Below are 27,296 nucleotides of genomic sequence, written 5' to 3' on the forward strand. Positions count from 1 at the left end.
TGTTGGAGTCTTCGAGAAAAGTAGCTGAAAGGGGTGGTCATTTTGGCAGCATAGCATTCCTCAACAGGGCGTTTACAGCCTTGCAGTAGGGGAGAGTCATTCTAGTCTCCACTAAAAGCTAACATGATAAATTATGGTGGAGTTTGACTCCACAACAAGGAGAATGCACCAGAATGCATTGGCCTCTCCAGAGCACAAAGACTCTGGTCACCTCTGGGAGCCTAGAGGAAGAGCAGAGGTCTACAACTTGCAGCAGGGACCACAAAGGAGATACTGGCCTGCCCTGTAACACAGAGCAACTCCATGCTTGCTTGCAGTCAATAAAGGGACAAAGAAGTGCTTGTCCCAGTAGCAGCTGCCTGACATCTGCTAACAGAGTTCCTGAGGTATCTTGACCTACCTGAGATGCTACAACAAAAACCGCCATAATCTCGGCAGTTTGTAAACAGTAGAAATGTATTTGTTTTCATAGCTACAGTGGTTGGGAAGTCTGAGATGAAGGCCCCCATTTGCTTGGTGTCTGCTGTGGGCCCAATTTCTGATTCATAGATAACACCTTCCCTTCCAGGAGACCTCATATGATTGAGGCGGCAGGTCACACTCTAAAGCAGAGACACAACTTTCAAAAGGGCCTTAGTTCCCTTTATGAGGCTCCAGTTTAAGGACTTAATCACTTTCCTAAAGGTCCCAGCTCCTACCATGGTCACATTGGAGACTAAGTTTCCATGTGGAGTTGGAGGAGGGGAGGTAGGTATAAACAATCAGGTCATGCATAGGACAGCTCCTTACAGCATTTATTTCATAGAAATCAATGGATTGTAGCCAAGAACAGGTTGTTTATTTTTAGGTACAAAACTTCTTTAGAGGTAAAATTTATTCTGCATATTAGGAAAACTAAATTTAAAACCCACATTATAGAAGAAAAGCATGTAAAATTGGCTCTTAGGAAATCATCCCATAGCGGAAAAATTGCCCAAATACAGCAGGAGTGTATGGATTTTTTATTTCCTGAAATCAAAGACCACACATGTTAGTTAATTATCCATCCTACCCACACAGAGCACAGATTCCCATTACAGATGCCAAGTCCATCTCCTGATACAAATCCTGATGGATGCTGAGAATAAAAGCTCCCAATACTGTAAAATGTTACTTAAAAACAGGCTAGTGCCTCTCTTTGTTTAGACCAGGAACAAAGAATAGTTTTTAGAGATAGATATTTATAATAAATTTGGTAACAGGGAACAATAATATGTATCCCCAATTAAATAAATTCTGCCCCCCCAAAAGAATTTAATCCTCATTAGAAGCCAGCATTTGGGAGAAAATTTCTACTCACTCACTTAATGTTTGATTTCATCAATAAAAATGTTGTGACAGTCTTTCTCTCTTACATGTATTTGTGTAACATCCTTAATTCTTCCTAGAATATAAAGTAGCTTGGCATCCCTCAGGCTTAGAGAAACCCTTCCTTTCCCAGGTCTCTTCATCCATCAAAGACATTCACCACTCTCGTTGATAGAAGAATAGCTGTAAGGAATCCATCTCCTTTTTTATGGACAGAACTTCCAGTGTTCCTCCATTGGAATTGTTTTCCACATCACTACTTCTACTAATTGTTCATTCTTGTATTCTGCTGTAACTTCCCTCCCCGTGATATAATAACACACTCCTTAATAGAATAGAAAAGGGATGTCTCTAAAACCTAAGGCACATCAAACTGGCTAGTCTATGTCATGGAAAGAAGGGGACAGAATGTAGAAAACGAGATTTCCTACACACTCTGCTCATTCACAATCTTTTCTTTAGTTTCCAGATCATTTAAATGTCTGCAAAAACTAAACAGCCTGTAAACGATTGATAAGCTCTGTGAAATGACAACCCCGCCATCTTCATTTTAAGCAAATAAATGCTTCCATCTAGCCCAGTGTTTCTGTGGTCAGCGATGGCAAGCTTAATGACCCAGGTACCCTGCAATGTCAGCACATTTTTCTCCTTCAGAAATTACTTCGGAGTCAGTGAAAAGAAAGGCAACACGAGAAACAATTCAGAACCCTGGGGCCACTCCTGTTTAATAAAGGAAATAAAACATGGCAATGCGATACTCCCCCACACACACCCACAGCAAGAGCAGCCCATCCCCCATTCCACCCACCTCAGCTTTGCTTTGCTCTCTATCAGTAGCAATGATTAAATTTTTCTTTTAAAGCAAAAGAGGTGAAAGTGTCTATAATTGCATCTGGTCTTTCCTAGTTACTCATATTATTATTTTTTTCTGACCACATGAAATGCCTTTTGAAAATACCCTCCATTCAGAAGGAGTCTGTTGGAACATATGCTTCTGTCTACATTAAGGTCTGTAAATGTTTTTTCAGGATTTATAGGCATCACTGCCTAGTGATCTGTTTCTCTGTCACAGCAAAATCAACCTAAGAATATGACATCTCAAGTAGTTCCTAATAAAATGTCTTAGATGGGTGAGTGGACATGACGTAGGTTTGTTATTTCACTAGCCAAGCGACCAGTCTTACACAGTTAAGAGAAATTCAAAAATGTGTTCTTAGTACTTAGTACTTAGTTCTAAGTGCTTCTGCTGGTTTTCTTCAAAGGAGTGCACTAGTGTATCTGTCTCCCTATTTCACTGTTCAGTGTGACTACTTGTGGCTCTCGGCATCAGTTTTCTGTCGCTACACACTCAGTTCTTCGCATCACATTGGGCTGAAATCTGTAGCTCACATCTGGGACCCGAGGTCCTCTTCCAAGTACATTGGCTGTTGATGCGATTCTTGTCCTTGTGGTGTGCGACCGATGTCCCTGTTTTCTTGCTGGGTGCCAGCCGAGAACTGTCTTCAGTTCTTAGAGCTTTCTTGACCCTTGGGGAACTACTCAGATGATTATGCTGAAGCTCGTCTCTGATTTCCTCTTCTGTGAATGAACAGCCTTTGTGTTTGAAGGGGCCGGTTAGTCATTTATGCCAGGACTAACCAGATGATCTTCAGACTGTAAGGTTACCTAAAATCTATCTGTAAAGTGCCCTCAGAAGAGTATCGGGACTAACGTTCCACTGAAGAGCTGAGAGAAGGCTAGTGACATCAAGGGACCGGCAATTTTAGGGAGATCATCTTAGGCGTCGACTCACCGTAACGCCCAAGAACATAGACTTTTCTTCTTTCCAGATAATAACCTTGAGTGTGAAAATAAATTAAGTTAAGGAAGAGAAAAGGAGAAGGAAAGCAGGGGTTTCCCTGGTCTAGGGAGGAAGGGCAGGGAGCATCACAACTAGGCACATGAAGGGCGGGTGATGAACATGGGGCAGAGTCTTTTTTGTGTTGTTTCAGATGTTTTCTGGGCATTTTTTTTTTATTACTGGTGTTCAGTGTTCTAGACACTTGTTTAGAATAAAGAACAGTGCATTGTGCAAGAATACAATGCTCTCAAAAATTCCCTGTGGGAGCAGTTGGTGGCAGCCGAGTATAAACAAACTTATTAATGACACCAATTTGAGTGTGGGGGAGGGGAAAGCTCTGAGATCCCTGAACCTATGGGGAATGGTGTCCCTTTCACCAGAGACAACCTCTGACAGAATGTAGCTACGACTTTAATGTTCTGACAGTTTAGATGTGGGTTTCAATGTAGTTGATTGTATTTCTTTATTTTTATTTATTTGATACAGGAAATGGAGGGTTTGTTTTCCTGGTACTATTTTTAGTTTTAGAGAATTGGCTGTTTTTCTCAGGGTCTCACTGCAGCAGAGTCTGTGGACTAAGCCAGGACCTGTGTTCTTTCTGGAGGTGGGATGCTGTGGACAACGGCTCCCTTGCCTCTAGGCTCTTCCTGGGTGATACCTGGATACTGTGCGGCAAGGCACATCATCTTTAATGATCTTGTAGTTGGAGAAAAATGATGCATCTCTAGCATTTTAAACTTCCCCAACTGTACTTAACAGGTGCCAAGGCAAGATTTAGTGGCTTTCCCCTTGGGATTTCCTAGCGCTCTTTCTGGAAGTTGCTGCCACGAACCCAAAGTCAGTCAACAGAATGGTGAAGGGGTGCTCGGAAACTGCTCTCTCGCAAAGATCCTAGATCAGAGCTTCGGAGTACACCGAAAGAAAGCAGAGAGTCTCAGAAGGTCTGAGATACAGGTGGTCCCTGCCATGATGCCACACCAGTTGTTCTAATGGAAATTCAATCCTAATGTCACCCCGGTTTGCTCTTAATGCTTATTATTGTTAACGAACAATTAATTATGCATTCAACAAATAGGGACTAAACATTTGCTTGACACCAGACCAAAATGTGTGGGTGAAAAGTAGAGAATTCAGAATTCCTCTCCTTTGCATATTTCCCTTCCAATCTATTATGGTCATCTGCTAAAAATCAGAGGAATAAAGAGTTAGAAGTTGGTAATAGGACAGTGGGAGGTCATTTGCTCAGGTCATGAATTAGGGAATCATCTTTAAATTCTTCTCCCATCTCAAAATGTAAACATCATAATATCTCACCAGCTTCAGGGCTACACGCCTAAGTTCTTCATCACTGCTCTAAGCTAACTCTACACCTCTGATCAAAAATACTTCACAGTGTGAAATGACCCTCAAACTTTCCTACCCACTGGATAATCCCAGACAGGATCCTAAGGACTGTGAGTGTGAGAGAATCTACTACTGTTCCTCCATTATTTTATTGTACAGTTGACCCTAAAGTAGAGGGATTATCTGGCTTGTCCTGACCTAACTATATAAGCCATTTAAAAACAGAGAGTTTTCCCAGGTAGAGTAAAGCTATGATTTTAACACCCTGATAATTTAAATATGGGCATAAGTGCAATTACTTTTAGTTTTAAGATTACCAGTATTGTAGTCTGAAATGGCCCTCAAGACATCTGATTCCCTGAGTAATAATGCCCCAGGAAAGCTGGAGACTTCAAAGGTTGGACATGCCGCTGCTGTCTTGAAGATAAAGTGGAACTCATGCTTAATTCCTAACTGTTGATAGTTGTCTAGCAAGAAAGGCTGTAAGACACTGAATCCTGATAAAAAAAAAAAAAAAAGAATAAATATTTGGAACACATTTTCTTCAAGGTATTTAAATGAGAATTCAGCTCATCCCCTGGTACTACTGTTTGCCTTTTCTTTTCTTTTCTCCCTAAAATACTCACCACATCCTAATATACTCTATGTTCTAGAATTTACTTAGTTGTTATGTTTATTGTGTCTTACCCAGCTCAAATGTGAGCTTTTCAAGGACAGAGAGCAGTGTGTGTTTTATATATTGATGCATCAACAGTCCCTGGCACACAAGGATTTACAGATACTTATTCAGATGAGTGAACCTTTGAGACATCGAAGAGAAACCTACCATCAAGTAAATGCTAGCAATAGTATGCATAGTTTCATGCCTATTAATTTAAATGAGTGAAATACCACTGATACCCTGCTCAGTAGTCATTAATACTGGTGTTTCAGAGATGAAAAGTATTTGTTGAAGCTGAGAGATGGTTCAAGTGGTTATGAGTGAGTACTGTGCTTCCAGAGACCCCACACCTGATCTCAACACCCATATCCAGTGGTTCGTAACCTCCTGTAACTCCAGCTCCAGGAGATCCGACACCCTCTTCTGGCCTCCACTGGCACTGCACTCATGTGCACAAATTCACATACAGACACATACATGCACACATCGTTAAAACCTAAAAATAAAATCTGAAGAAAAATATTTGTCAATATCCTCTAGGCCTACCTCTGTGCTTGGTACCTCAAAGTCTGTTTTCTTCTCAAACCACCCTAAGCTTTTCATGTGAGTGTTCTTGTGACAAGGGTTTTCAAACATGTAACCTTCATCTCCGTGTTTGTAAGGAAGCTGTGATAGTTATGTGAAGGCATGAATGGAAGAGTGTGTTGCAAAGCCCTTGCAGAGAAAGGCTTTTTAAAAAAATGAATTTCTGTTGAAGATTCTACAGCAGGCTGCTATTCCTTTTCCATGATTAGAGAAATGTCAGACTGTGACTGAATCTTAAGTGTGTTCTAAAGCTTGTTGTACACATTTTACCATAGGAAACATGGATGGATATAGTGAACAAAAACAAAAGTGTAAATACCCATAAAACAAGCTACTTTATCACATTAAAAGTAATAGCTAATGTGTTCAGGCATATTATTGAATTTTTGTTTGTTTGTGAAGGTCAGTGGAGTATGATACTAATTATCTCCACCTCGTTCTTGCTTTAACATAGTCCTAAATATATCCATGGCTTTCCCAAAATTGTTTTAAAATATGTAACATGAAATTTATCATTTATGCCAATTTTTAGTTTATACATAACTTCCATTAAATACATTCACAAAGTTGTTCAAACGTAACCATCCACGCCCAGAACTTTTGCACATGCCAAATAAAACATGACCATTAATTAAAAAAATAATTTAATTAACTTTTAAAAGACTTATTCTTTTTATTTTATGTGCATGAGTGTCTGTCTGCATGTGTATTATACACCATGTGCCTGGTGCCTGAAGAGGCCGGAAGACAGTATCATACCACCTGGAACAGGAGTTACGGGGAGCTGTGAGCCTCCTTGTGGGTGCTAGAGAACCGAACCTGGATCTTGTACAAGAACAACAGGTGCCTTTAACCTCTGAGCCATCTCTCTTGCTCATTCTTTCATGTGTTTTTCATTTGTGTCTATGTGTGTGCAGGGGCTTGCATGAGAGTGCATGCATGCACATGTGTGTGCACATGCATGCTCAGACGTGCATTCCACAGCACATATGTGGAGGTCAGAGGGACTAGTGGAAGTCAGTTCTTTCCTTCCACCTTGAGGGTCCTAGAGCCTGAACTCAGGCTGCCAGTTTTAATGGCAAGTACCTGGTAACTGCTGTGCCATTTCATCTCCTGCTGATTTTTAAATGTCACAGAAACGTTGTCCAGAGTGGTGGGCACCAAACATGCTCCACTGAAGTGGGTAAAGTAAGGCACCCCAGAGTCAAGGACATGTTTAAGTGCTCTTGGATGTACTAGGAAGAAGATGTCCCTTAAGCTATTGCTAAACTCATCCAGGAAACATGTCTACCAGACCGCAGTGCCTAAACCTGGTGTTCCATGCATAGAGCAATAATAAAACAGAAAAAAATAACACCTCCCATTACAAAGTCTGGCAAAGAGAATTATTTTGTATAGAAGTAAATAATCTATGGAAAACAGGCAAGAACAGAAAGACTTCTCATTGCTTGTGTCCTCTGTGGTATACAGCAAACACTGAATCCATACTCACCAGCACCTAGGTTTATAACATGTCTACTGAGGGACAGCTCTGTATAAGACATCTTGCTTGGTACCTTGAAGGACATGAGGGTGATTCATATTTAAAGATTCACCTTTAAGGAACTCGCAGGTGATCTTAAGAACCCAGTATGAATGACACGTTGCTAGCATTTAAAAGATAGCTGCCTGGTAACTTACCCAGCATTCTCTTTGGCCTAAATTTTCTTCTTAATTTTTTACATTTTTTTTTCAATTATATTCCCAGGCCTTTCCCAAATCTCTACTTGGCACATTCTGCACAATTTACTTGCAAAGCTTCTAAATGCTCAACAGAGCAGACAAGCTGAAAACATGGAGTCCAAAAAAAGCTATTAGTTTGCTTCCCCCTTTACGGTCTCCCTCCCCCAAAATAACATTCTTGCATCTTCAGGAACACTTAATATGACTGACATTCATACTGCTAGTTCTTGGAATTACTGTCTGCTTTCACAACTGGACAGTGTGATTGAAAACTTCACTGTGAGATGAGCCCGGAACTTTAGAATAGCCTCCATAGTTATCTTCCTGAGTGTAAAAATGTAGAAAGAGAATAACCTTATGGTTATTTAAGGGAAATAACCTAATGATCTGTTCTACTTAGTACCAATTCAGGTTTTATGAACCTCAGACTACTCTCTAAAACTTCACTGCATAAACTGACAGCAAGTCTATCAGTCCTGAATCAACTGGCATGTTTGATTTTTTTTACTTACGTGTATGTTTGCGTGTCTGCGTGTGGGTAAGTGCACACGAATGCAGTGCCTGAGAAGGCGACAGCCTCAGCTCACCCAGGAGGTGGAGTTACAGGTGGTTGTGAACAGCCCGATGTGAGGGCCAGGGACTGAACTCAGGTCCTCTGCAAGAGCAGTAGAAACCCTCAAGTGCAAAGCCGTTGCTCCAGACCCCTCAAAAGTCGATGTCACCAGGAAGAGAACTTTGCAAAGTTCAACAGCTCAGTCTGAAACACCAGCTGGAACCTGTCTGACTTTCACCGCTCATCATTATTCCCCATTGCTATTATTTTTTCATTTTATTGTGAATTGACAAATAACGTGCATTTGTAGAGCACCACGTAACATTATAACTGTATGTTTGTCTTATGAGATTATCGATGATTAATTAACATATAAATTAATTCATACACTATAATTAGTTATCTTTCTTGTTGTCATGACCAACTATCTGACAAAACAAAAACAAAAACAAAAAACTTGAGAAGGGCTTACTTTGTCTCGTGGTTTGAGGGAGTACAGTCATCATGGTGGGGAGCATATGATGGTGGGCAGCTCCATGGCGGTAGAGACAAGAGACTGGTTGCCCACATCTCAGCGGACAGCAGGTGGAGAAAGGGAAACCCTAGTGCTCAGTTGCCCTTCTTTTTTGTATTTTTATTCGGTCTGTTCTGGCTGGGTCTTCTTCCTTAGTTGATCCTCTCTGGAAAAGTCCTCAAAGATACACCCACAAGTGCATCTTATTAATATCCTAGGTGCTTTTTAATCCAGCCAAATTAATTGTCACACAGACTTCAGATGTAGTTCTGATGAGTATATATTTAAAATATACTCTTTTAGCAGTTTTTAACTCTACAGTGCTTATAGTTAACTATGATCATTCCACTTGGCAGTACCTCACTAGAAATTATTCCATGACTTTTTTCAAACCCAGGCCTTGCACTTGGGAGACAAGCACTCTAATTAAGCCACATCCTTTATCTCATGACTTTTGAAGATTTCTTTTCTAATAAAAGTTACATTTTTATAGTCTTTATAGTAGTGGGTATACCTGTGACTTCACCAAGATACCCATAAATCCCTATACTGCTGATTAACCACCTAGAGGTCTCCCCATTCCAGTGCTAGCTCCATAACCCAAACAGTGCCACATACACTAGGAAGCTAGACCATAGCTAGTTTCTGGGTAGATAGATGAAGTACTACATGTTTTATTATTTGCTCACACTGCACATACAGTGATGTATTTAAAGGATATAGTTTCAGAGCAGTAAAACAAATACTTGAATTTTTAGATGCTATTTACTTGTGGTTTCCAGTGTCTCCAGTACTGTGCCTAGGTTTCATGTTGGCCAGATGGGCACTTCATACAGAGTCAGAAAAATAAAACGCTGTAAAGGGAAAGCAGTAGACAATTCTTTGTGGGTGCCAGAGCTGTGGCTGCTCTTTCTCCCTGAATGTGGCCTCTAGCATCTAGGATTCTGACCATCTCAAGCCATAATGAATAGAGAATAGGAGGTAAACTAGAAGACCACGTTCAACAAAAACCATGGGGTTATGCAGACTACCAAAGTTCATACAAAGCTTCCAGGAGATTTCTATGGTACCCGATTTACCGTGGGTGTGCTAATCTGCTCAACTCACTAAGCATTACTGAGCATCTTGTTTGAACAAGATACTATAAAGATTATGAGCATAAACAAGACACAGTCCCACAAACATGTTTATTAGTTGCTGCTCTGGTCCATATGCTACTTCTCAGCTATCTTTCAGAGAATCTGATGAAATCCATACATGTTCCCTTTTCAAAACACATGTAACTACACACATAACATGTGGCTCATAAATCCCTTTCCTCCAAACTCCATCCATGGGACCGATCTGAAGAGATAAAGAACAAAATCTATGTATTAATGACTGGAAAATTCAGAATGCTATAAATGAGCAAATAGATACATGAAAGTTTCTGGGAACTACAAAAGAAAGAATGCAGAGTTGTCTGAAGAAATCAGAGTGGGCTTCCCTGGGGTATGGCATGTGTGTACTACCTTGAAAGATGATGGATCAAAGGCTGCATCTTCTGGAAGGAACAGACTCAGTGCAGGCATTTATAAAAATAGCAAGGGCATCTTCTGGCATTGTCAAAAGTCTGGTATATCTGGAATATAGGATACTTTGAAGAAGCTGAAGAATAGTGACAGGCAAAACTAACAATCAGTAAGCCAGAGCTCAAACACTGTTGTGTAGACGAATTTCTAAATGGTCTTATTAAAAGACAGGAAGCCAAATATAGGGGTGAAAGCCTTAGATCAGGGAAATAGGGAAAGCCACCAGCCAACCTTACCTCACCAACTCTGCAGCTTCCAAATGCGAGTTACTTCCTGTCTACCAATGCCTTTATTGCCTTGCTGTTCTGCCCTCTCATTGACTCTCTTAGCCCAGCTTCCTCTTCCTACACAGCTCTGTCACTTTCTGTCTGTCTGTACAGACCTCCAGGCCTCTATGGTTGGTACTGGGATTAAAGGCATGTGTCACCACACTTGGCTCTGTTCCCTAGTGTGGCTTTGAACACACAGAGATCCTGCCTGCTAAGGGATTAATGGCATGTGCTGCCTGACTTCTTGTTTACTTAAAATGGCAGGCCTTTTCCCCCTGATCTCCAGGCAAGCTTTATTAAAGCACAAATAAAATATCACCACATTTCAGCACAAATAAAATATCACCACACTGATCTCTTGGTCAGTCTCTTGGGTATTATTCAATGGACAATGGAGAATGGCCTGGCCATAACTGAGCAACACACTGTTTCTTGGGATGAATAGAAAGGGAAAGAAATTAGATGTGAATGGAGGGCTTGCTTCCAAAAAGGCAGTAAAAACCCAACCTAGGGCATTACAATATACAGAATGGTAAGGCCACATAAAAGAAACATATACAAAATTACCCCAAAGTGACCGGTCACAGGAGAGATAGTGTGTTAGGGACTCTTGCTTTTAAAATTATTAAGCATATTCTGTACAAGCTAAACTGGGCAAGGAGAAGTTAGATTTTTTTATTTGTATTCTCTTACTAATTTTACAAATTTTAGCACAATACTTTGAAAATAATAGGCATAATAAGTGCTTGATTGGACTGAATTTAGTTAAATTTAATTTGTAGTGTGATGGTTACTGAGCCAATAGTTACTATCTCATTTTTAATAATGATGTCAGTCTGTAAACATAATTTAAGAAGCACGGAATATTTTTTCCTGATAGGCAGTGTGTGTTCTGGCAGGGCCTTTGAGGATTGGCAGGATGCTCAATTTGATTTTACATGAAACTATGTTGTAGACCTCTTTCATGACGCTTTATTACAACACCTTAGCCAGGAAATTAAAATGAAGCTGAGACATTATCTCTGTGAGACGTGATGTTTCTCTCTGAGGACTCTTAGCAAAAAATAAGCTATCTCGGTGATAAAATCAATTTCTAGGAGCAGAGGAGGGGTGGAGGTCGGAAGCATAAAATAAAACTGGTAAGCTTGTTAGAGGTTATTTGTTTTCACATCTTATAAGGGCTTACCTCAAGACCACTAATCAAAAGCGAATCTAAACCCTGTGCTCTTACTAATATTTTCTTTCCAAACTAAATGCCCAGATGAGATGAGAGCGGGCCCCAGTACCTGCAATGTAATTACAGAAAATACCCCTGTGGCCTCTGCCAAGGCATCCCTTTAACCAGTTCTCCCTTCCCACCAGATGTCTGAACATTATGTTGTGAAGGAGCCTTAGTAAGGCATAGAAGTGAATTATTTGAGAAAAATACCAATAACTGGCTGATCATCACATGGCTTTCTTGATCACAATGCTTCCAAGATTTTATTTTTTAAGTAAATTCCTCTTGATCACGTGAGCGTCAAGTTCCTGTTCTTTCGTTTCTAACTCCATCCTTTAAGTCATGCCCCATCCCCTTAATTCTCGAACTGTGTCGTCCATTTCAATCACCTGGAGGGATGCTTGAATGGAGAGATGCCCTTGCCACACCAAGGTCATGCAAGGCTTTGCCATAGTTTGAAATCCACCCACTGCTCTGAATAACAGCCCTGGTTTACACCACCAGTTCATTGGCTGCAGGTGTGGAAGTTTAGTTGACATGACTGACAGAAAAGGAAATTAAGTGTTCAAATGTATAAAATGCAAATTCTTAATAAAAAGTACAAATAAATTGCATGAAACTTTAAACGGAGCCATTTGTTTATTAGAATGAGTAATAGAAGAGACTTCTCAATTACAGAATTGCCTTAAGTGCCAGGTCCAAAGCCTCTAGCTGGGTCATGTCAGGACAGAATCTGAGGCATGCTCTTCCCTCTGTGATTTATGCTTTTCATCACTGGGTGATCTTCATCCTGGGGTGTGACCCCTGCTCATCTCCAGCTGTGCTTTCCTACTGTGCTTTAGGAGTCAAGGTGATGTTTACTTCCTCCTCCAAGTGGTCCCAAGTTTCCAGTCAATGATAGCATCCCTGTATGTAGAGCTCCTCTGGCAGTCTCATTTTTTTTTCGTTATGAATATGAATTTATTATAACTCAGAGTTTTGTGTCAACCTTCAGGTGAGTCTGACTGTGATCCTCCCCGTGGGAATTACCACCTCGGTGGTTATGATTTTATGTCAATCACAGATAACATTTACCACAGTGCATCCCATGCCTAAAACTTAACCATTAGATTTTATTTCTATTTAAACTATTATGGAATCTCATTTCTTTTTCTAACTCTGTAAATATAAGCATATGGCATCCTTTCTCCATATGCTACAGCCACAATGTGCAATAGATGTATGGTGAGTAATGATGCATTAAAATTTCCTGTCTTCTCATGAATGAGTTGAACCTGTAAATCTCAAGAGAAATGGTTTTTTAAGTGTGTGTTTATTTATTCACTGGAGAGGCATTGCACATGCTTCCGGATACATGTAGAAGTCAGAGGTCAGCTTCACTGAGTTGTTTCTCTCCTTCCACCCTGTGGGTTCCGGAACTGAACTCTGTTAATCTGTCATAGCAGCAAGTGCCTTTGCCTACTGCACCACCTTATTGACCCCAGATAAGTGTGTGACCTGAAGTTGAACTTAACTAGTGACCACAGTAACAGGTCTCATATTTACAACACATTTTTTTTGGGTGGGGGGGGGTTGAGACAGGCTTTCTCTGTGTAGCTTTGCGCCTTTCCTGGAACTCACTCTGTAGACCAGGCTGGCCTCGAACTCACAGAGATCTGCCTGCCTCTGCCTCCCAAGTGCTGGAATTAACGGTGTGCGCCACCACTGCCCAGCCACATTTTTGCCTATGAAAAGCAGAACCAAAATGAAGTCATTGGAGAAAACTTACACTACGAGGCAAACATCTTTGTAACTGGAGGAAAGAACTGAAAGCATTTAAGGAATTTTAATTCTACCAGAGAATGATGGTAAATTTCAGTGCTTTTCTGTTTGTTTGTTTTTTTTTTTTTCTCAAAAAATGAGCATGCTGCCTAAATGTAGATAGTGCTTTATAGTTCACTATTTTCCTGTGAAACTTCTCATTGCTCCTCACAACTGAAAGAGGTGTCCATCTTTGTTTCCCTTATAAAATGAAGGCGCAGTCTGCTATCCAAACCCACTTTTCCTCTAGGAGGAAATAGATAGCCGCACGGAGTATTAATTACAGCACACATCAGATCACGTTGCTGTTGTTGTTGGGTTAGTTGGGTTTCCCGTTGCTGTGCTGAAACACCGAGAGCAAAATCAAGGTGAGGAGAAAGGAGTTCATTCTGCTTACCCTGCCACATCACAATTCACCACCAAGGAAGTCGGGGCAGGAACCTAGAGGCAGAAGCTGAGGCCACAGAGGAATTCAGAATACTGGCTTACTCCTCATGGCTTGCTGAGCCTGCTTTCCTATGGAACCCAGGACCACCACTCCAGAGGTGGCCCCTCTTTACAATGGACCCCCCACATTAATCACTTATTTTAAAAAATGTCCTACAGGCTTGCCTAGCCTGATCTTACGGAGGCATTTTCTCAATTGAGGTTCCCTCCTTTCAGATGACTCTAGCTTGTTGACATAAAAGTTGACGTAAAAGCTATCCAGCACGGTTGTATATGAAGTAATTGTATATGCTGTGCACAATTATATATATTAAAATGAAACAGAGAAAACACTTCATTATTACATCATCAGTATATATTTTGCTTGCTCTCTTTCTTTCTCCCTATCCTTCCTTCCTTCCTTCCTTCCTTCCTTCCTTCCTTCCTTCCTTCCTTCCTTCCTTCCTTCCTTCTCTCCTTTCCTTACCATACTTGTTATTTTGCACATTATGGTTCTAGAACCCAGAAAATCATCACTGAATGAGGCCTGTATAAATGCTTATTAAAATAAGGAAGGTTTGAGCCCCTGAGCTGGAAGGCTAAGAAGCTCAGGTAACAGCCTGAACTGAAGAGTGTGTGTGTTGAGGGGATGGGGGGTGCCTTCATTGGTTCCTGACACGCCATTATGACTAGGGGCTGAGCTCTATGAGGCCTGTAAAACTCCTTGAAGTCATTTTTACTTGATGTCTGCTTGTCTCTTAGAATACTGAATGAAATACTTAATTTGAGAATTGTCGTGTGGAAAAGACAATGCTTATGGTGTGTGTGTGTGTGTGTGTGTGTGTGTGTGTGTGTGTGTGTGCATAAGAGAGAGAGAGAGAGGGAGGGGGAGGGGGAGAGGGAGAGGGAGAGAGAGAGAGCTTTTAAAATCTAAGGATATGAATTTTGTTTTATGGTTGCTTTTCTCGTGTCTGTCGGAAGCAAACTGAGGCAGGAAAGGTTAATCTTGGCTACGGACCCCCTTCGTCCAGACAAGTCCCCCACTCATAAAGGCTCCACAGCCTTCAAAATCATGTCACATTCAAAGCGTGCATCTGTGGGAAACATTTCGGTGTCGATCCATAACAGGTAGGAAACAGAATGAGTTGCTGCTGTGAAGTTTTCCACAAACTCACAAACATACTTTGCGGATATGCAGTGTGAGGACTGGAGTGAAGTTCAATTTTTAGAGTGCTTGGTGAAGGTACACAAAGCCCTGAGTTTGATCCCCAGTCACATATAAACAGTTTTGGTGGCACCCACCTGTAATCCCAGCACTCAGGAGGTAGACACAGGAAAGAACACAGTTTGGTATTTCAAATCCAGCACACAAACTAATCAAAACAATTACCTCAACTTGGTTCTCATACTCTGAAGATGACGGTTGCCATGGAAAATCCCCGTGGGCAGAAGTGCACAGATTAGGAAATTAACATCTAAGGAGGAAGAGTTGCATGGATTTTGAGGGAACCTATCCCTGTAGTTATGGAACCTGATTGGGTGACTTATCAACAGAACTCTCCCTGCATATACCTGCATATATCAGAGGGGAGAAAGTCAATATAACCTCAGACCACCACTTTAAGTATGAAGGACAGGGGTAAGTGTTGAAGAGACAAATTTATTGCCACGTAAACACACTATGTGTTTGGAGGACAAATTGTATACATTCTCAGTATACCTCCAATTTTCTTTTTACCTAATTAAAAAAAATCATACTGCAGTAGATGTCCTGTTATAGATGTAAACATCAAATCTCTCTTAAATGATATGCACAAAATTATGAGTTAATAACAATCAAATTCTTACAACAGTTAGCTTGTGAGGACATACCAGACGCTCTTCATGCCAAAGAACTGAAGGAGACATGCTGTGGGATGTCTTTCTGGATGCTATGAATATATGTTGCTACCATTGATTAATAAGGAAGCTGCTATGGCCTATGGCAAGACAGGACAGAGTGAGATGGGTAATCCAAGAGAGATAGAGAGAGAGGAAAGGCAGGGTCAGAGCAGACACTTCAAGCCACCACCCAGGAAGCAAGATGTAATGGGACACAGGGCAAAACATAGATTAATAGAAATAGGTTGAATTAAGCTGAATTAGTTGCAAGAGCTAGTTAATGATAAGCCTGAGCCATAGGTCAAACAGTTTGTAATTAAGATAAGCCTCTGAGTGTTTACTTGGGACCAAGCTGCTTCAGGACCCAAGAAAACTTCCAGCTACAAAGACAGACTTCAGGCAGAGATGCCTGTGCTCCAACATGAATGTATTTGCCTGGAGATGTTGTTATGAGACAGCTTCCGGCTCTCTGAGTGTGGAGTGGGGATTTCTGGAAAGCCTGGGCTTTTCTACCTCGGTTGTCATGCAGTACTGTAACAGAAGCATCACCAGAGAGCTATTTTACAACCGTGTAGGTGATCCCAGGGTGCGGCCAACGTTGAGACTCACTACTTCAAAATGGTGGGAATTATGGTAGTCTACAATCGTTGACTTCTTCCATCTCCAGCCTCAGGCCTTTGAGACTCTTCACGGGTTGGGGTGGAGAGATGGCTCAGTGGTTGAGAGAATCTTGGAAGGTCTGCAGCTCTGCGGTTGTGAGAGTCATCTGTGACGCTTCATCAAATGTTTTCCTGCTCTCCTACATCTTAGACTTGAGATGATTCTGAGGAGATCAGCAAGTGCTGTAGAAAGAGGATAACACTCACTGAGTCAGTGAGATGGACCTAGCCTCTCCATGGCCCGTGGAAAACTGGAACTACATCATGACTCAGACTAACTCTCGACGTTGTTTATATTCCTCTCATTTCTGTCCCTTCTTCCTCGGGTGTTTATGACACCAGGCATCTCTATCTGGGCATAATTGAGCTTACACACATTGTAAATTATAAGGTTATAAAATCATTCCTTTGTGATGCTTCAATGACTGGTCACTACTTCGTCTGATGCAGCATAGCCAAGCACCTCTAACCCCACCCCAGAGGGGCTTTAGAACAGAGCTACTTCCTTCCTTCCTTCCTTCCTTTCTTTTCTCTTGTGTCTGTCATTGGTAGTCTCCCCACAGATACCCAGATTTAAGTAAGCCTAACTATGGACTTACACTCTATCTCCTGTTTAAAAGGTGTGTGACATCAGCAAACAGCCTACAAACAACTCCATAGCAACACATTCCACAATTCTTTCACCCCCAACCTAAAGTTTCTAAATGCGATTGCCTGGATGTATGTAAAACCAGTGGACCTGTGTCTGTGTACATTGATTTATAAGGCCAGGCTCTTCAGTTTAATAACTCATCGCTGAAATCAATACTAATAACTTATGATCATATGAAGTAGGATTCCCTTAAGAATACATTTTTGTTCATTCTTGATATGGTTAATGTAGGGGAGGGAGTGTTAGTCAGAATGCTGCCTTACCCAGTGTAGCAATATAAAATATATCTAGTTGTAGATGAAAAAGCTCAATTTACCCTCACCTTTGCCAAGTAGCAGATGCGCGAGTCCTTAACACTTGATTGCTATTTAGTAAAACGTGCACAGTGCCATCTAGTGGTCCATTGTCATGACTGCATATTCCTGAATCATTTTTCTGGAAACAACATTAGCGACCCATAGGTAAAACTGTTGGGCCTGAAACAGACTTCCTGCTGATTTCTCACTGAATCCCAACTTAGCAGTTCTCAGTGCTCCTACTTAAATGGGAGAAAGACGGATGAAAATAATTAGTATGGGGCAGTGAACAGCACTGGCTGCTCTTCCAGATCACCCAGGTTCAATTCCCAGCACCCACATAGCTGCTCACTGACCGTACTTCCAGTCCCAAAGGACCCAACGCCTTCTTCTGGCCTCTGTGGGTACCAGTCACACACATAGTACACAGACATATATGTAGGCAAAACACCCAGAAACACTGAAAACCAGGAAAATTACAGAACCCTTGTGAGGTGGTTAAAAACTAAGAAGAAACATGTAGTCACGGTGTCACAGGCACACATACAATGAAACGGACTGGGTTAGACTAGACATAGCAGCGTGAGCCTCGGATCCCAGCAGTCCTTGAGGGGGGTTGATATTTGTGTTTGGGGCCAGCCTGGTCTACAGAGTGAGTTCCGGGACAGTGAAAGGTGTTTCCGAACACATCCATGTCCTGTGTCATTATTTGGTCTCCAGCAACAGGTTTGGCTGTTGCTGCTTTCCGCCTGTCTGTCTCCGTGTCTTCCTTCCATTAGAGATAATAATACCTTCAGGCCGGACCTCACTGTGTGTCTCCTTACAGCCTGTGTCTTAGTGCTTGGCACAGAAATCAAATCCTGCTCAACGCCACGGTGTGTCCCCATTGCGACCATGTCCTCCCAGCCACCACAGCTCTGTCCTATCTCTGTCTGTACCTAGTGCCCTGAGTCTTACCATATGCCACTAGTTCTTGCTGCCTGTGTGGCTGAGTGACACTTGTCTCCTCATCGGAAATAGGACCTCATGTGAAGCATAGCCACATTTTTTTACCATACACCTTTGAGCCTCACAGTACTTTACTCATAATTATAACCCCAGTTTTACTTAGATCGTTTGTAATTATCTGTCCTTACCACTGGCTAAACCGATTGGCTTTGCTTTTCAGTGTACTGAGGCCTCAGGTATGGGGAAACACAAACACAAAGCACCTTTACTTCAAATGACTTCAGTATGACATCTAGATGTCTTGTTTGCCCATAACAAGAAGTCCTTATTTCCTGGGACGTGCCGAGTGTTTTCCAGGGATTGACTCTTTTAATCCACATTGCGATCAAATGAAGATATCAGTAACATTCTGAAAGTTGTCTGTACTGAAGGATGGTGATTAAACCGTCGCTGTGATTCTTCACAACTGTGCCGTGTTGTCCCTTTTAATTCAAATATGTCCTTTGAAACCCTTGCTTCGTTGGCGAGTTACTTTGGAATTTTTCTCACTTACTCATCAGATGTGTGGTTATACTGCCATGATATTAAGTGGCTGTGATAGGTGCTAGAGGGGTGAACATTTATCACAGCGCACACAGACGTACTGTGGCATTTACAGTACAGAAACAGACAGCCATGTTCAAAGGAGGCACACGGCAGAGGTACAAAACCTGGAGATGAGGCCAGAAAGACATCCTTGAAGATGTGGTGTTGATGCTGAAGTGTGGTGAGTGAGACATAAATGAGAAATGCAGAGGCCAAATTTAAACAGGCAAAAGCCTTTTCAAGCCATGTTTAGATTTCAAATTAATGAGAAATTATGAAAGGACTTTACATATCAGGTGTGGCATGTTATATTGCAATTAAAAAATGAAGTCAGTCCAATCTAATGCCTGTTCTCCCTACATTTTGCAGATACATTCTGAGAAGCAGGCTCACAGAGTACAGAAATAATAATGATAGGAATCACAAATATTACACTCGAGAATAAAAATAAATTCCCAAAAACTTACATTAATAAATGTTACTTCTCTGGGAGTGCCTCATAATGCTAATTAAACTTAGATAAAAGCCAGGCTAGAGAGACACTCAGAGATTAAGAGCACTAGTTGCTCTTTTGGAGGATTGGGTTTCCAACACCCACATGGCAGCTCACAACCATCTAAACCTCCAGTTCCAGACCATCCAACACCCTCTTCTGGCATTCATGGGCATTGCATGCATGTGGTACACATATATGTAGGCAAAACACCCATACCCATGAAATAAAAGCAAATAAATCTTTTTAAAAGAATAAGATATAAAATAATTCAGGAAAGACACTGGCTATCAGCCTCTGCCCACTACACACACACACACACACACACACACACACACACACACACACACACACACACACACACACTGGCCTCCATCCAGACTGGCCTCTTAACTTACCAAGAAAATAGAAGCACATGATAATCCAAAGAATTGCACATAATTACTTATAGTGACTTTATTTGTAACAGTCACAACCTGGATCAACTCTAATACCCCTCAACAGAAGAGTTAGGAACCAAACTGTGATGTTTCCATAGAGGAAGCATCACATTACAAAGGAGCGAATTGTCGATACATGCCCAATAAAGATGACACGTAAGATAGTTATGCTAAGTAGAAGCTTCCAGGTGAACAAATGGAATTCTGGTTATTTAGAATTCAATGAATTTGTAAGAGAAGGTAAGAAAAGCCGAGTTGCCTGATTGCAAAGAATGGATTGCAGGGGCATGCATGAACACTTTTAGTGGTGATGGCTGCTGGGATGTCGTAGTAATACTTCAGGACAACCAGAAAAATACTTCCTGAGTATTTCAGAGGAACGTAACCAAGAATATAATTTTTGACCAGGTTGGTTAAATAATCTGTGACTTAGCTCTGCTGCTGTGTGGCCTTGTCCTTCTCTGCTTCCCTTCCTGCCGCATCTCTTATCTCAGTGTGTGTGTGTGTCTGTGTGTGTGTCTGTGTGTGTGTGTGTGTGTGTGTGTGTGTGTGTGTGTGTGTGTGTGTGTGTCTGTGTGTGTGTAAATATATATGCATGGAAATAAATTCATTTCAAGTACTCAAAGTGAATTCTGATCTCCTTTGGGCACTTAGAACTTAAGTTCTTGTCTTCTTTTCATTTCAAGCAGTGACTGTGTTCAGTGGAGAGTTTTTTTTTTAAGCCTGATCGACTCGAATATGACTACCAGTTTTTCTGGTGACTATTCTTACATTGACAGTTAACTCCCCTGTCCCTCAGGCTCCTTGCATGTAACATTGGAATATTGACCATATTTCAAAGGTAGGTTAACACAGAAAATGATGATATTAATCGCCAACTTGACAAGGTCCAGCCTCACCTAGGAAATACACCTGCAGGCATGAAGGAGTTTCCAGACATGGTTGATTGAGATGGAAAACCAACTTGTATGGGCAGCACCATTCTGTAGGATGGGGTCCTAGACTGAATAAAATGGAGAAATTGAACTGAACAGCAGCACTGGTCTCTCCCTGCTTGCTAATTGTGGGTGTAATGTGACCCACTATCATGGCTTCCCCATCATCATGGACTTGTGCCCTTTCTTCCTAAGGTTGCTCTTGTTGGAGATTTTGTCAACAATGAGAAAGTACCCAATACACTTGGTATTCAGTAAGTCATTTGTTGCTAAATGCATGGTCTTCAAGTCCTGGAGATGGACTTCGACTCATGTGCACCCCCACATCAGTTGAGCACAGTGCAGAACCTAGAGAACCCAGGGTAGGGTAAAGCAGCATGCTGCCCTCCAGTGTTCTTCAGGCTGATGTCTTCACTCTGCTTCCATTGTAGTGCACCTGGTGGACATCTGGAACGTCATCGAAGCATTGAGGGAAAATGCTCTGAATAACCTGGACCCAAACATAGAACTCAACGTGGCCCGCCTGGAGGCCGTGCTCTCCACCATTTTTTACCAGCTCAACAAACGGATGCCAACCACTCACCAGATCCATGTGGAGCAGTCCATCAGTCTCCTGCTGAACTTCCTGCTCGCAGCCTTTGACCCGTGAGCCCCCTGTGACTGTCAATTACTCTCTCTGTGTTGGGGTTCTGTTTTCTTTTGTACTTTTCTTGGTCATTTTCCCAAATGATTTTCTAGATTCATTATGGTTTTTTTTTTCTTCATCAGATGTTATGTTCATAAGTAAAACTTTGAAAGCCGCAGAGACTAGAGAGTAAACTAACACACGGGAGTGGGAGGCAGCTATGTCTTGTAAGAAAACCTTTGTTTTCCTCATCGTCCCACATGTTATGGTTTGCACGGGTGCTCCAGAATGTGGCGTGGTAGCATGCACGCAGAGTAATTTGATGAAGCACAGAGAGGGAGGATGTGTCTAACTTGATTCTTTGCAATTTAACCTAAGACCGTGGTTTCTGAAGTATCGTGAGAACACCCTAGCTACAGGAAAGAAAGTGAAGTTTCTTGGCCCGCCTTGAAACAAAGACGGGCGTTACGTGGACTGGTCAGTTGAGTGCCACAGTGAAGCAGGACGCCACTGTCATGCACCATGGCTGAAATGTGGCCTCGTTATCCCATAATTCTCCCCTCCTAGAATCAGAGAGCCTCGAGCTGGCTGACATCTTAAAGAGTATTCACACAAATCTCATTTCACAGATGAAACGCCTGAAGCACAAAGAGATTGTCACTTATCCAGTTCTCTGTGGCATGTCAGTGGACTCGGGGATTCTGCTAAGGTTTCTCTTTCTCCGGTTACCTGACAGCCATATGACATGTGAAAACACCAGGAATTACCTGATCAGCCTGGAATTTCAAAAGGGCTTTTCCCCTCAGCCCCTGCTGTTGACGCGACATCTCCACCTCCGCTTGGACCACGTTTTGAATATTAAAAAGGGAAAGTGCAAAGCTGACCTTTACACAATCATATTTTAACTCGGAGCACTTTGCTTAGTCCCCTGTCCAAGTGCTCCGAAACATGTACCGCAGCAATGGAGATGCTCCAGCCATGTTAATGGCATTGTCCTGCTCACCCAAGTCACCAGCTGTCACTTTGGAACCTAGAATGGTAGTGGAATTGTCCCCGCTCGGTTTGATCAGCATATATTATTGTCTCTGTGATGACTATACTGTGAGAAATTTGCAAGCTGAAAACAAATGCTTTTAAAATCAGCTGCCCAAACAGACAGATTTCTTTCCTTGTGCCTATTTCAGAACCAGACGATCTGCTCTGGTCTGACCACTGTGGAAACTGGGAAGGAACAATGAGAGAGGGCTGTGGTTCCACGTGGCAGGTGATAAAATGGAACTAGGTCATGGAATTTCTGTCCCAGAATTCCCAACCTGACCCCTTAACAAGAACACAATGGAGTCTGAATTTGCCACTAAAGGCTGAGTGGGACCCTTTTGTTTTTAATGTGCACTATCCAGCATCCTATTGCTGAGTTAAACACATGATATAAATAACTTCCAGGGTGGGGTGGGAGGGTTGGGAGGGGAAGTGATTTTGGCTCACAGTGTCCGTGGCTTTGGTCCAGGTTCACTTGACACCATTGCCTTGGGGCCTGTGGGTGAGGTAGGATACCGGAAGTTATCTGTTCACTTGTGAAGTCCGGGAAGCAGAGAGAGGGCGTTGGAGTCCCAGTGTTCCCTTTAAGGGCTCACACTCCATGACCTAACTTCCACTCAATCCTATTTCTAAAGATGCCATCATTTCCTAAAAGTGCCACAGTCTGGCAACCAAGCCAAACAATCCCTTAGTATATGAACTGGGGGGTGGGGGGTCTAAATCACAACCAAATGTGTTGATGGAAAATATTAAAATAAATATGGGACTGGAGAGATTAAGAGAACTTAGTGGTTAAGAGAACTTGCTGCTTTTGCAGAGGACTCAAATTCAGTTCCCAGAACCCACACCATGGCTCACAGCCATCTATAACTGCAGTTTCCAAGACATCCAACATCCTCCATGGGTACCAGGCACACACGTGGTGCACACACATAAATGCAGGCAAAACACTGACAGACATAAAATATTTTTAAAGGAAATATCATCCCCTCCTAAGTCCTAAAATGTTTCTAGAAATGCATAGAGAATCAAAGCTAAAACATAATTTGTACCCCATTCCATAAATACAGAAACAGGACCAGATTAGCAGTCATGAAGGGATCGCTTTATGAAATACATAGCATAGGGTTAGAAGTTCCTCCATTTGTTTAAAAACATCGCTTAGATTATTTTACAAGGCAAAGCCGTAAGTGTTCCCTAGCTAGCTACTGATAATATGGCATTTTGAGGCCAGATGAGTTCTAAGTCGACTCTCCTTTGGTAAGAAGTCATTCACAGAACTGCAGAGAAAAATGCTTGTCACTAGCTCTTCCTGTAGATCAGCAGCCCCTGGATATTTGCAGTGAAGGAGATTTACAAACATATGCAACTAACACTCTATTCTGGAAGCATCCGTGCTTTCTCTGCCCTGGAATAGAATAGCTATGTGGGAAGTTTTACTGGCGCCCAGGTTTTTCCATCTGATAGCTTTTGGAATTCCAACAAGAAATGCAAGCCATCAGGAAGTTCTGCTCACTCCAAATGTAACTTAAGTGAGTATAAGAAGAGAAACTAAAGAATGAAATAAATGTTCATTTCTATTTCTTATAATAGTAAACTTATGCTTACCCAAATGAGCTCCAATATGGAGACATGATGTCACTTCCTACCACCCACTACAGAGCCTGTGCTTAAAGCAACTTATTCTATTTGGACAGATAAGAATGAGCCTGATACTAGTAAAACAAAGATGTGCTGCTGCTGCTGCTGCTGCTGCTGCTGCTGCTGCTGCTGCTGCTGCTGCTGCTAACACACTTGCTGCCATTTCTCAGGGGTTGCCTCACATTTTAAATGAACATAGTTCTAAATTGGGAAATCAAATAAGAAAAATCAAAAGGTACTTTAAGACCCTACACTCTAGAGAGGTCATTTTTAAAAAATAGGAAAAGAAAGACGGGAGAGTGATTACCAGCCATGTACAGTGAGAATGTGCATTTAGAGAAATGTGCTCATTCTTTTGGCAGGGCCTTAAAATTCACCGGACTCGGCCATGTGGACTCTGAAATGATCGTTAAAGCCCACTTTAATTGGCTGTATCCTAGGAAACTACACTTACCTTCCTACTACCATAGTTCCCCAAGAATAGCATTTCCCCACAGCACAAAACCTGCTTATGAGTCCTCATGCAGTGTGCTCCCCACAGGCAACAACCAGCTCTGTGGCCACAGGATGTCTCTGTTCTACATCCAGGTCTTCCTCATTCAGACACTGATACCTATAGAGGACAATTTGAATGTCACTGTCCGATTCCCACACTGACCACTCTGTCACTGAGGAGATGAGCCCTGAGTCTAAAGAAATTCTATTCTTCTCAACTTTCTATCTCAAAATGCTGTTTCTCTGGGAAAGTCCCAAATACAACTGTCCCATGTGCACAATCTTACTTTTCTGGAGTCTCTATTGATGGATCGACAGTCCTGGAGAGAATGGGGAGAGACGTGTCCAAAGATGGAAACTGAGGCTGTGAGGGAAGAGGATATATTAAGATGGAGTCAAAGCTTGAATCAGGTGCTTTCTCTTCTTTCTACAAACCTTCAGGAGGTGGCCACCTGCCCTCTGCTGCCAGAGCCGTCACCTGTCACGTTCTCCTTCAAAATTCACCATCAAATGCCAGCCAGCTATCACAGTAACCTTTTGTCCCTATCCCAAGTGAGGAAATCCCTTTGAAGAGCTTAAGGGAGATTGCTGCTGCTATTGTGTTTTTATACTAGGATATAGTAAAGCAAAAGAGAAATCATGTGGCATAAAGTTGTAAGATAAAGAGAATTCTTGGACTTCCAAGAATTGTGGAGGGTCACTGGCTCTGTGCAGGCCTTTGCCTTTCCCAGTCAGGTGGATCATCATTCTCCTGTCCTTCTGTTCATACACAAGATTCTCCCACTCTCGTCTAGAGAGTGTTTAACTATTCACTTGGTGTTCTCCCACAAGATACTACAGGATGGAACTGTAACTCATTCTTCTTCTCATTAATAGCCTGTGAGACCATGCACAACATGAGGATGAGTCAAGCAAAAATCAAAGGCTGGCCTCTCTTAGCTCTTGCTATGCCAATCTCCTTTCATCCTTCCTTTCTAGATTTGATGTCTAATTGTCATGTTCCCCTCTAGAAACTAGCAAATGCTATTAGAATGAAGTCCATACCCTACGTACCGTGTGTTCCTGGCTACCAATATAGATAATTGTAGTTTTGTTTTGTTTTGTTTTTAAGGTTTCAATGTGCTTCTCTTATTCTCTCCCACTTTCCCTGAAAAATACTAATCACAACTCAATCATGATGATCTTAACTTTCAATCCAGTCATATCTTCCTCCTTCAGATGCTTCCTCAAAAAGTTAGTTATGTGATGACAGTGCCTGGCTTTTGGTTTTGGGTTTTTAGCCAGTATCATTCCCATACGTATCTGGCCACTCAAAAGCCCTCGTATCACCCTGACCAATATTACAGGGAGTGGTGTTCCCAGTTTGCAAGCAAGCTTCATTTTTAATACTGGCTCTCAGGTGATAACATGGGGGTTACTTCCGGTGATAACATGGGGGTTACTTCCGGTGATAACATGGGGGTCACTTTTGGTGATAACATGGGGGTCACTTCCGGTGATAACATGGGGATTACTTCCGGTGATAACAGGGGATTACTTTTCTCATTCTGTGACAAGGCACCTTATAGAAGTGACCTTGGAGAAGGAGAGGTTTCTTTTGACTCGCATCCATCCTGGTGGACGGGGTTGCACTGTCCGCAGCTGCAGGGGTTTGCCGCACAGGCGGCCGGATGGTGCTCCGCAGGCACAGGGAGAGCTCCAGAAGCAAGGCTGACCATAGTCGTCAAGGCCTGTCTTCCCGTCCTCCACCCAGGCACCACCTTCCGTCCCTAACCAGCACCACTGGCTGCCAATCAAATATCCGAACACAGGAACCCGTAGGGATCATTTCCCAACCACACATAGCTGTTAGCAATGTAACAGCTGTAATAATAAGTAAGAACCACCCAGCATTCACTGTGGGCCAACAGCGGTACTGATTCGGCGCTGTTATCAGAACATTCCCCGAGAGAGGAGGTGATGCTGCTGAGACACGCAGAGACTAAATAGTTTCAGGTGATGTAGCATCATAGTAGATGGTGTGAATGGAAAATAATGATCCTTTTCGTTCAGGAATTGATTTCAGTTAATCTGCCTTTACATTTTCTGTTTCATATTTTACATGTGAAAATTAGTGTGCTTTCCCCCTCTCAGACTCAGTCTGTGTGTTTTTAGAACATTAGGATAATGCTCACATGTGTAACCTTTCCAGTTATACTGACAGAACATATGGGGAAGAAATACTTGAACTGTGTTGTGTATTTCAGCATTAGTCTGTTTTGTGACCACTGTGCGGGACTGCCCATCATATGATGGTCTTATGTATAGAATACTGAGTCCTGGAAGGCTGTACTCTGTGTCACATGTCACACTTTGCAGAGCCTACTGATGCCCAGTGCTGAGCCCCAGGCACTTTAGAGAAAGGACCAGGGCACCCTCAATTGTTGGGATGTAAAGTTATCCTGAAATTCTACCAAAACCCTTCTGCCTTTTGAATTTTAAAAAAGATTCTGATGTATACTGCAATCACAACCGTTCTGTGTACCAGCAAAACGTATGGTTCACTCATGACACTGCAAGGACATGGGACAGCAGAGGAAGCACATAGGAGTGGTATGCACCCAAATGTCCCTATGACCGTAACTGGGAGTTGTGAATAACGGTGGTTTTTTTCATAGCACATCCTAAGTTCAAGATAGCTATGGTGTGTTCTCTGGTTGACTGACACTGTTTTTCATCATAGAAAATCTTTTATTTGAGGTACAATAACGTCACTTC

The 27,296-nt window shown here is 42.0% G+C and overlaps 1 protein-coding gene across 28 annotated transcripts in view; it reads left to right on the forward strand.

The window, feature by feature from the left end:
• Dtna (dystrobrevin alpha) overlaps nt 1-27,296 on the forward strand; it is a 370,573-nt gene that overhangs the window by 242,571 nt on the left and 100,706 nt on the right. For all 28 annotated transcript variants that reach the window (XM_076554816.1, XM_076554802.1, XM_076554820.1 and 25 more), the window contains one exon: nt 21,172-21,385. In XM_076554816.1, the coding sequence (XP_076410931.1) occupies nt 21,172-21,385 (214 nt within the window). The remainder of the gene's footprint in view (nt 1-21,171; nt 21,386-27,296) is intronic.

This window comes from Peromyscus maniculatus, chromosome 19 (genome assembly GCF_049852395.1).
Source record: "Peromyscus maniculatus bairdii isolate BWxNUB_F1_BW_parent chromosome 19, HU_Pman_BW_mat_3.1, whole genome shotgun sequence".
NCBI lineage: Eukaryota > Metazoa > Chordata > Mammalia > Rodentia > Cricetidae > Peromyscus > Peromyscus maniculatus.